We start from the raw sequence: 11917 nt of genomic DNA on the forward strand, positions 1-11917 counted from the left end.
ATCTAGGGGGTGAAATCCAGCCTTTGCTTACAAACATTTGGACACTCAAAATATTGTTATATTTTAGAAAACCGTAAATTTTGTAAACTCCAAACATAATTTATAATAATTAGCATGTGAGGAAAAGGCGGATTTGTTTTTTGAAGTGGTCAAAAATTTGCTTTTCACTTGAGTAAATAATAGAATTTTCCCATTCAAAATAATAATGTATCAACAGAATTTTATTTGTTAATATGTAGGTACACGTGTACGATTTATAAAAATAAATAAATAAATACATTACGGTTCATTGTATGAAATAATGTGAGTGAAAAGTGAAAGGTTTTAAAATTTCATTTAAATCCCATTTATACTGTGTATTGACAAACCTAAAGATCAAGGAATACCCTCAATGGTCTGATCAGTATTTTTACTGCAATTTATTAAATAGATTCAAGATATTTCTTCTTTTACTCATAAATTTGTTGAATTTTATAAGCAAATTTTATTTTCCACGCCTATTTATTCATCTTTGTATAAAGCAAGAACTATGTACGCAACTAAATAGTTTTTTTCCAAAAAATAGGCATTGCTTTGTGAAATGTGCTGAAAACAGTCTAGAAAAATACAGTAATTCTGAAATTTAATTTTTCAGAAGAAAAAAAGAGAAATTTGATGAAAACATATAAAATAAATTTTTAAATATTTTTATTACACGGTATTTACACAAATCAAAGAAATACAATTAATTCAGTCATCAATTTCAATACAATAAAAAGAAATATTGGTTCAGTATTTTTTACAAAAATAAGTTAAATAATTTAAAAGCCTTTTAAATAACCTACAGTGTGGCATAGTACCAATCATAATGTATAAGGAAATTAGGAATATTTTGTTAATACATTCACATATTATACAGCCCGTCTATCTGTCTACACTTTATCGGCAATATGGAGTGATAAGATTAACATTTTCAAAACAAAGATATAAATAAATAAAATGACTAATGTTTTAAGTTATCCTATTAAATCAAATAATAACTTTGTTTCATATCGTGCTTGAAAAACAATAATACAATTATGTACACCAATCTTATATTGACATTACTGATTCTGTACAAGTATAAGTTTACTTAAGCAAGATAAATAAATACCCTTAACAATAAATTAGACATTATCCATGTGTGTACAATTAGGTATTTAAATTGGTGTCTTTTGAATGAGATCCAGAACAGTTTAATATTGTAATATATATAGTTATATTCTAATGTATGTTTGACTTAAACATTTGACATTTTCATGTAATTATTATATATCGACTTAGCTTTGGAAAATGCACTCATGTCTTCAATTATTAACCTCTACACAGGAATCCCGTAACATCAAATAACTGGAATTAATTTAACAAAAAAGTCAGTCTGTACTTACAGCGAAAATTCACAAATATATTCACTATAGCACAAGATATACATAAAGGTACTATAATTGAAATTCTTTTTAATTTAAGCCCATTGATATAAGGCTACAAACTGGTGATTGTACACGAAAAGACAGCGAAATTTGTTGATTAAAAGGTTATGTTCGTAGAGTAAATTCACTTGGAACAATTGTTAGGCTGTAATAGGAGGATCATCTTGACCAATCATCACATCCTCGTAGGTTACACCACTATCTCGTCTCGTGAATAATTTTTGGCGGATCCATTGTATTAATTTATATTTTCGGGCTATGAAAGTGAACGCACACGCAATTATGATAACAGTAAAAAACAGAATTATCACCATAGTCAAAGAATGTCCCCCAGACTGTTTATCAGAGTCTGAATAATATTTCATACACGCATTTTCAATACCTCTATTTGAAGGATTGAATTCATATCCCTTTTGGCATTCGCACTTTTTTGTATAAGCATTGCACCAAATTTCTGGAACACTTCCACAGCTTGATAAATCGCTTTCAAGACACTCTGGTAGCGAGGAAACTGCAATGAATTAAATTGAACGAATAACATGTAAATATGGGATAAACGGATGAGCCGAACAATTTAATCAATCTATTTTGATTGTTAATACTTACCAGTCTCGCAAAACGCTGCAGAGAATAATGATATGAAAATAACCGACAGATAAGCTATAACAATCATTGTCGAAGTTTTTTTAATGTACACATTAAATAAAAAAAAGCTTAATACTTCATTATTTTATTAAAAAACACGTCGAAGACGTTAAACGTATCGAAAACAGTCAACGCGTGCATAGATTTCGAACAGTGAACAGTCACGATTCACAATCGCAATTTCATTCTATGTATGAAACGTCAAAATGAAATAATATACATATTCAGGCGATAATGACCTTTATGAAATCAAAATATTTTGCTTTTTTGTAAGTAGATATTATCAAGACATTTGCTTTTTTTTCGTGTAAATTTATAAGAACGTACATATTTACTGCGGAATAAGTTTTTATAAAGTCACTTAGCTACAAATAATTAATTATGGATTCAAAATTTATATTTCATACTAAGTGGTAACGAAAAACGTAGCAATTTTTTTTTTTTTTTTAAAGAATGAAAAGATTTGTTGATTCATGCAAAATTATTTACAACACATTAACTAGTGTGGCATGATATAATTTTTATCAAACCAAGAAATTTAATCAAACTAACCATATTATGCCTTAAGATTATTTTTTAAAAAAAACCGATCCAAAAGTGTAAATTCGATGTTAAATTAATTAAAAGTACTAACATACAAGCAAAACATATTTTAAAATACGATAATATTTGTGTATAATATTATTAATTTTTTTAAAAACCGAATTTCGGAAAAAAAAATATCGACATGATACCAGAAAAACGGTAAAAATCAGACTCCCGTTTAGAAAAAAGGGGAAACCAGAAAATTCTAATTTACATTATCCATAAAAAAATATGAGATTCGTAAAAGCATTTATGTAAATATTTTTTTTTTATTAAATTCAAACAGAAGATTAAGAAATATACGTGTTAAATAACTTATAAATAAAATTAGTGTACATTGCTATTATAAGAGCACACATGAGAATATGTTTGTGTGTGCACTATTGCCCCTATTTCAAGATTAATATATATATACATAAGCAATGTATTTAGCAACATCGACTAAATGAACGTGTTTAAAATTTTTGTTTATTGTTGATATGCGTATTTTTTATTTTGAGAACACAAAAAAAATAATGTTGTTTTTCTTAAGACTGAGTGGTTTGTGATGTTATTCACCACTGTAATTGTGCCTTCTGGCCTGTTGCGGTGCAAAAAACTCCTAAATACAGTGCACCCCTGTTGATGAGAAGAGCAGAGTTTGACATTTGCAAAAATAATAATATTTGAAAATAATTATTTAAAGTTTTGGAATTCAATCATAAACAAGTACCTAGGTACTTACTTACCCATGAAAAGTTACAACATCTTTTTTACGTTTATCCAAACGGTTTTTACTAAAGATTTGTAAGTATACTTAATAATCATAGATTTATAATATACCAGAAGGCGCGTAGTACCAAGTTTGTATACATCGTACTGTATCCAAAAGTCCCACTCTACCCGACATCTCTCCTGCGCGCATGCGTGAAGTAGCCCCGTAATGTTGCTAGACCGTGAACAATATACACAAATATAAGATAATTTTGTGTAATGTTAAGTTATGTTACACACCAAAAAATATTTTACTGACTGGACCATAAAAAACACTGGTAATTTTACTAGGAAAACTTTAAAAAAAAACAAATGATCGTTTAGTAATCAAGTAAACTAATACCGTTTAATTTTACACTATGGCTTATAAGTAGAAAGCCGGGTAAAAAATTCGACTACCCTGGCAATACTAACAAAATGTCCACGTACTTTTGTTTAATAATCTGACAGATGATGGTAAAATAATATTACTTGTGAATTCGCTTCTTATACATAAAATACGATCTTACCGTATTCCCTTTTAATCTTAGCAGTATTTTGACATTTGCAAACGACACAACACGGCACAATTGAATTTAAATCGCCAGTTGCATACTAAGCGATGTCTACAGAGTACCTACCTAATGGCCAAAACGTTAAACTACTCGTTTGGGAGTAGTTTAGTCGGATTCAGTTGGATGCGCGTATGCGGTTTTTGGACTATTCTAATTATATGTTAATAGTGTTTAGTTTAATCTTAAATATGAAACTAATTATTACTAGATGGCGGTTTTATCATTTCTTTATTGAAAAATGCAATTTTTACGTTTATTTTCAATGGAAATTTTACAAAACTTGGTTTGCGGAAACTTTACACTATATTGATTGTAATAAATACCACAACAATAAAATTTTTGTCTTTTTCACAAAATGGTGTATAAAACAAAAATGTATTTATCTTATTTTTTGTTTAGTACACTTAGAGTATTATATACATCTTCTAAGTTTATACACCATTTTGTGAAAAGAACCCAAATAATATTGTTATAGTATTTTTTACAATCCATTCCATTAAAAATAAACGTAAAATGGCATTTTTCAACAAAAAATGATAAAAGCGCCATCTATGAATAATTACTTTCATATTTTTGTTCAGAATTACCTTAAGAGGAAACGCGGTCCGACTTTTCTTCATACAAACGTATTCCCGTATTATCTCTCTGGATTGTGGCACTAGAGCAGTGATTTTTTTGCACACTACAGATATTTACTATTGGCGTGTTTTTTTTGTTTCGTTTTAATAAAAATAATTTATTATGGGAACTAGAACCATCCAAACCCGTAAAAAAACATAGTTTTATCTGCTGTCTTCGGACGCACGGTATAAAAATATAACTATTTTTGGAAAACGAACCGATACAGAACATTCCATTCTTGTACTCTGTCTAAAAAAATAAAAAAATCGGTTCAGTTTTGAGGTGAGGAAAACGGGACAATGAAACGTCGATTTGGTCTATTCTAACAAACAAAAGGTCTGACATGCAGTTGTCCTTTTCTTATCTGCAAGACAGTGACAGGAAAACAATGTTCGAATTCCTATTTATCGAAAGTCTCTGTCCTCACAATTTATGTAAATCTAAAAACAAAAATAGTAATGTACAAGTACATTTCTAATTTGAACTAAATCCAATAAATAATATCGAACTTTCGATTGTACTCATTGAATCTATGTACGAGTATGTAATTAAATCTAGCAATAGCAAAGCATTGCTGGGTTCAGCTCGCATATATATATATATATAAACAGCAATGTTCGTACGTGTGTCCTCGATAGACTGAATAACTACTGGACCGATTTACGCGCGGTTTTCAGTGAAATAAAGATATTTGCCATGGGTATATTTAAAGCTCTTAAAATCTTCAATTTAATAAACAGAAAACAGTTAGAAGCGTAAATGTTTTATTCATCTCACCAGGGTCACATTCGACGAGAATGCATGAATGAAAAAAATTGGAAAGATGTTATTTTTCTGTGTATATATTTTTTTGTATGTTTACAAACAATATTCGTTTTTTATGGATCCAAATCAGATTACTTTATCATTGATTATTTATTTTTACTGGATTTTTGGTAATTATTATTATTATTTTTTCCTTTTTATTTTTTTTTGCACCACAACAGACCAGGAGGTCCAATTACAGTGGTGAATTATATCACATATGTACTAAAATAATATTAACTGACATTTAACACATTTTTAAAACAGCATTCCTAAAAAGTGCACCCCTGTTGGTAAGAAGAGCAGAGTTTGACATTTGCAAAAAGAATTCTGTGTTTGAAAATGAATTATTTAACGTTTTGGAATTCAACCATAAACAAGTACCTAGGTACCAGTAGCGTGCGGTGGGGTTTTCGATCAGGTAAGCAATACATATATAAGTAATTGATACACAATAATATACCCTGCACTAAAAAAAATAAAGACAAAGTAATTACTATATATATATGATTACAAATAATAATTTAATATATCTAGTAATAAATTGTAATAACAAATCAACCAACTTCACTATGTATACTACAATAAATAACTGCGAATTATTTTGTGCCATTATATTATATTTAACTAAACTGGAATAAAACCAAAATAGATATTATCTTGTTAAAAAACATGACTTTTTAACGAAAAAGAATTGGTCTGAACCCGAATTATCACTATATGTAGTAGATTATAAACTTTTCTCTTATACCAAATAAATATTAAATTGATGTAATGTTAGGTTATAAATTCTAAACTTTATTTTGTATTTCTACTCCATCACAAAATAATAATTATATTATTATGTTCAGTGCCAAAATACCAAAATCGCATATGTGCTGCGCGGCGTTGCGGCCGCATCGCGTCTAAACTACATAAAAAATATGTTCCTAAATATACAATAGTTTTAAAATGTTTCATCATCATCATTCCCTTTCCGCGCCTAATGGTGCACAGGGCACTGCATTGGTACAGCATTCGCAGCGTATCTTTTAAATAAATATTTCATATCAATCATGTCGGGAATCGGACCTGAGACCTCTTGTATGGCAAGCTAACGCGCTGAGCATTACAAAAATCAGTTTCTGTATTGCGTAGGTAGTATGAAATAGTCATGTTTTTAATTTTCTTATTGCGTAAAGAAAATTTCATCCCCTGCTTATAACTTACTATCTATTGTTATTTAAATAAAAAAATGGTATATTAATTGTCAACAAAACACTGCGGTTTCATTTTTATTTACACAACAAAAACATTTAAAAAATCAAACAATAACACACATACAAAAATCTTAACGTATATCTATACAGTATTTCACAAAAAAATATATCATAACAGGTAGTAAAAATAAATTATTTATTTCCTGTTCATGATATTATAAAATCAGTGTAATAAAACATATTATTGTATTCACATAATATCATGTAAATTATTTAGGTGGTCGACAGTATTGTTCTAAAATCTAGAACATAGATTTACTCATTTACATTGTTTCATATTTAAAAGTCATATTCATTTCCTGATCCGTAAGTATACTCGGCAGGGTTGTCATAATTCGCCGCATCAGCTTCGTCATATCCAGAGTTTTCAATGGCTCCTTCTGAATCACTTTCTCCTTCACCATCGCCTTCTTCTTCATCGCCTCCTTCTTCATCTCCACCCTCGTCATTTTCACTTTCGCCTTCACCCGCGTCATAGTCGTCTCCATCACTAGAAGAGGGTTCATTTTAGCTTAACGTTCAAAAGGATACTAATGTAATTCCACCGTTCAATCTTTATATTTAGGGTGTTTTCTCGTGCCAGCATGTCAATCTTTATATTTCTTTTGTGCCACAAAAAAACTTCCGATTATTGTGGTGGTAGTTTTATAACGGTTTAAGATAATTTACATTCCTTATATTATGATTACGGTTATATTACGGAGAATCGATCTCGACTTCTGTGCAGGGGTATGTTTTACTGTTCTTGTTCTAATTTCAATACGACTTTACTCAATAATCCATATTTCCGAACCACAGCACAGAAAAAATTAGTTTACAATTTTGTAAATGTTTTTTTGGAATTGACTTCTCCTTATGAATTGAAATCATTGCCGGTTAGTTTACCCCCTGAGATTATGCGATCTCTCAAACTAATTAGTGGTGAAACAATATACGATAGGTGCACAAATGTCTAGATCCGTGCAGTATGCAAAGCTATGACAAGTATAATCGACAACATCAAGAAAAGAGTGTTGCGTTGGTTCGAACATATTGAGCGAATGAACAGCTAAAGAATGTAAAAAACGATGTACATAAATAATGGACAGATTTATAAAAAAATATAATAGATGGAACGAGGAAAACTGAGAAAGACATGGTATTACCAAAACCAACAAATACTTGAAGCTGGAGACGTGAATAATTGACATGCGTGCATGAGAAGATGTATAAATTTAGAGGAAGCGAGGTTCTATTCTTTCTGCCTATTCCGACGGGAAATAGCGTGATTCTTTGTTTGAGAAGATGAAAATGCAAAATGTATCATTTATCGTATTACGTTACCTATCATTGATCACTTCGTATGTGCTGGAGTCGTCAGGTGAGGATTGATGATCGGCTGAAAGAAAAAGTATTTTTACAAATCCATAAAATTGAAATATCTAGAAATCAATTTATTGTGAACTTTATAAGAGCAAATATACGCGATCACATATTTAGTAGTTAAAAAAATCGCACGCGTTTTGTGTGCCAATACAATGTCCACTATCGGTTGCACCATGATGATGTTTATCTGCTTTTACGAACATTTTCCAATAAATTTTAAAGATTCAAATCCTAAAAACTCACAATCATCGTGTCATTCGATCTACGCGGGCCCATGATCTCGGAAAAATGCCGGCTAGGTATATTGTGGACGAATTTTGTTCAAAATTTGTTAATAGGCATAACCAAGTATGTCCCTGTTATCTTTTTTATTATCTCTCGCTAACCGTAAATGGTGGATTAAATCAGATTGTCATCCAGAGGTCGACAGACTATTTAGGGGTTAACCGAATTGTTGTAACATTAATAATCGTTATAATTACCTATGACCCATGACGAATTTAGAATAATAAAAAATACCTTTTTTAGCGTCTTCTTTTTTGTCTTTTTGGACAGTTCCTGCATCATGGGCATCCGCACCAGCCTTCCCCTTCTCCTTGTGGCCGAAAGAGTCGTGTTTTTCATAGCCATAGGAATCTCCTCCTTTCTTGTGGAACGAATCAAACTTCTGATATCCTACCTTTCCTTTGTCGGATTTATTTCTCGTATATCCAATGTCTCCTTTATCTCCAGAGTCGTATTTTTTGTGGAAGTTGCTCGGAGAGTGATTGGAATCCTACGGCCGAAATAAACCGAAAATATTAATTTATTCTGAAGAAATAATTCCAAGTGAATTTGCAATTACTTAATGTCGAGGAAAAAAGCAAGCTTTCAAGATCTCGGTGGAAGTTCATTAGAGTACAAAAAAATATCCTCATTAGGATGGATTGCCAAAAAAGTGTTGAGCATGATGTCATTTCTCAAAAAATATCTGATTTTTAATAATATTTATGTGGATAAAATAAAATAAATACATCGTATATTCAGGACGATTTATTACAATAATGATAATAAATAAATGCCAACCTTGACGGCTCTAACTTCTCTCACTGTAGATTCGACGATGGCCGTATCTTCTTCTCCATCAAAACCTAAAAGTGGAGCTGCAGCAGCAAAACATGCGAGGCTTCCGAGAGCCAACAACGATAACAAAGATTTCGACAGCATCTGAAATATGGACGATATATAGAAAAGACGTTTAAGAGAGATATTATATGCTCGTAATGCCTACAATATAGTATAATTTGAAATATTTTTTAGATGAAACTAAAATATAATAAAAATCTAAGAGCGGTGTTTTGAAAATCATTTTTAAAACAGTTTATCGATTTGATTTATCACGTAATTATTTTATGTTTGCTGTAATAAATGATGTTTTTCAAGCATACATTAAAATGTGACGAAAAAACTAACTGATGTAACATGACCATTTTTATGAAAAAAACATAGCACTATAGAAGTATAAAGATACATTAAAAAAATACGCAAATTAATTTTTTTTTTGTTGATAATATACCCTTCTAATCATTTCATATTTTTGTAATTTATATCAGAATTTCAACTGTTTAAATCTAGCTCAAAAGCTAAATAACAAGTTTTTAGTAGCTACAACAGCAAAATAATCACTGTTGAATATTTGCTTGATAATATTGTTTTATCTAATTAGTAAATTAAGCAAATTGTAATTAGTCTAGAACTATTTTATTTTTTACTTAGTTTATTTCCCTATCTTCGAAGGTATAGTAAAATTCTTTGAATTTAGAGGACTATTCAGTTATTTATAAGATTTTTTCAGCATAACGATTTTTGTGTGAGGTACTAAACGATTTTCTACGCATAAAAAATATTCAACATTAAGCACTAAGTCAACAGTCTTAATATATTTTTAAATATAGGCGCAAGACGTTGATTTAAAATTTTACGCTATGCCTAGACTAAAGATAACTCTTTCAAAGCTTGAAAAAAACGAAAAAAAATACGTGAGAAATAATGCGTTGATATAATAAAAAGCTTCAAATGCGATTATGTCAGTAAAGCCTCTATATGTACATAATATATAAAAAGTAATAACACATGCACTATTATCTACTATCCATAAACGAAATCAAGTATCTTAATTTTGTAGCAACTGTTTTGAAAATATAGTGAGAATTTTCGACAGCAACATTTTAAAAACATTTTTTGGATATTCCCACAGTAACAATCAAAAATACAATTTAACACCGTAAAACACTCAAAAAGTTTTAATAGTATTTTCCATTGAATTGTTTAACTATTATTGTAAATCGAAAGAAATATTATAATGCAAGTAAGTAGCATAAACAATGTATTTTTCAACGCCGATGCTGATGGCCTCGCTGTATCCACAAAATTCGTCGAGCCACTTTTTTCATAAATTAAAACAATAGAACCGATCAAATTACAAAACACATAATAACAGAAGCACGATTTGGTACAAAAAGATTAAGCCTTTCAACTGTAAATAAAGAAGTACCATTATAACTTTTCACTGTATTCTTGGCAAAAAATGACTTGTTAGAAGTATGGCGATACCGAAATTGTACAATAAATCAACATTTCAATGGAAAATTACCTCCGTTCGAGAAAGATCGCTTCACACAAAATGTTATCTAAGACAGAATGCTTTTCACGTCCGCTATTAACTCTGAGTAATGACCAATTCTATCGCAAAGCGCCCATTTTTATTATTCTGTATTTCGCAGTCTTTTTACAGCGTCAATGAGTTACGCCATTTTGGAAGTTGTAAATTTGTCCCCTTCTCCAATTGACCGCCGGCATTTTAATTAAGGTGTCACAGAGATTTGGTTGCAACGAAACTGTAAAAAATATATCATTGTATCGGCGTTGCATCCGTCTGTTTCGGGGGACGATTTCGTAAACTTGCGAAAACCAGAAACAACGCTTTGAGCATTTTGGTCGATTGTCACGAGTGTTGTAAAATCATTTCGTTCAATGGATTTCATCTACTTGTAAAATCAAGGGCAGTACTAACGAGGATGAACGCTTTTTCAAGATGAATGAATTCGAAGTATTATTTGCTCCGACAAAATTTATTTCAACACACGAATAAAATGATATAAAAAGACGTCGGAGTAAACTTAACTTTAAATATTTATTCAAAAGATGGTTCTACAATATTTCACTGTCTTTGGACTGCCCCTAAAGCGTAAGACTGATCACCTGACCACTCATGTAACAAAAATGAAACAGATACCGTCAAACGTGACAATTTTGCCTAATTTTTACAAAATTTTACAATTTCATTTTTTTTTTGTATGGGACTACTCCCATCCATTTTGTTGATTAGTGATACTAATTATTCTGAGCATTTTTACAAGTACAAAACGTTTGCTTTTCTTTTATTTATGCAATTTTAGAAGACAAAACATGCTGGCAAAATTATCTTCACTTGTTGACAATTTTGCCCACTTGGTAATTAACTGTTATTTTTGGTTTTATCATCCTTATCATACGGTTTATTACTACTTTTTAGGCGAAAAAAACTTTTTATGATTAAACAATAGCATCATTGAGGCATCACCATTATAAAATCAATGAAAAAAACCGGTGGGCAAAATTGTCAACTATTTCCTAAATTTTTCTATACAATGTGGATTTGTGGGCCAGGGTTGGCACATAATTGGATTTTTAACAAAACCAAAAGAGTTTATCTCTAATCCTATTAATTTGTTCGTGTTTGACTATGCATAAGCCATTTTTTTATTTTTACAAACCATTTCAGTTCTGATGCGATTTTCGTAATTAAGGGAGCTTGCCTCCAAAATGATTTTTCTTTAAATGTGTATGTAGAAAAAAAAACGAT

At 30.3% G+C, this 11917-nt stretch overlaps 1 protein-coding gene and 1 long non-coding RNA gene across 2 annotated transcripts; both read right to left on the reverse strand.

Annotated features, from left to right (window-relative positions):
• Positions 1-6849: 6849 nt before the first annotated feature.
• LOC148272550 (uncharacterized) lies at positions 6850-8049 on the reverse strand. The gene is made up of 2 exons (XR_015824819.1): positions 7993-8049; positions 6850-7159 (listed from the first exon to the last, which is right to left on the reverse strand). It is a non-coding gene; the product is annotated as an uncharacterized LOC148272550 (long non-coding RNA).
• Positions 8050-8433: 384 nt separating this feature from the next.
• On the reverse strand, positions 8434-10777 carry LOC148272551 (uncharacterized). The gene is made up of 4 exons (XM_088239899.1): positions 10667-10777; positions 9100-9240; positions 8554-8809; positions 8434-8465 (listed from the first exon to the last, which is right to left on the reverse strand). The coding sequence occupies exons 2-4, from the start codon at positions 9238-9240 to the stop codon at positions 8434-8436; spliced, it is 429 nt and encodes a 142-aa protein (XP_088096025.1). The 5' UTR covers positions 10667-10777.
• Between the last annotated feature and the right edge of the window lie 1140 nt (positions 10778-11917).

Source organism: Micrasema longulum, unplaced genomic scaffold (genome assembly GCF_059751315.1).
Source record: "Micrasema longulum isolate JH-2025_06_02 unplaced genomic scaffold, ASM5975131v1 h1tg002299l, whole genome shotgun sequence".
Taxonomy (NCBI): domain Eukaryota; kingdom Metazoa; phylum Arthropoda; class Insecta; order Trichoptera; family Brachycentridae; genus Micrasema; species Micrasema longulum.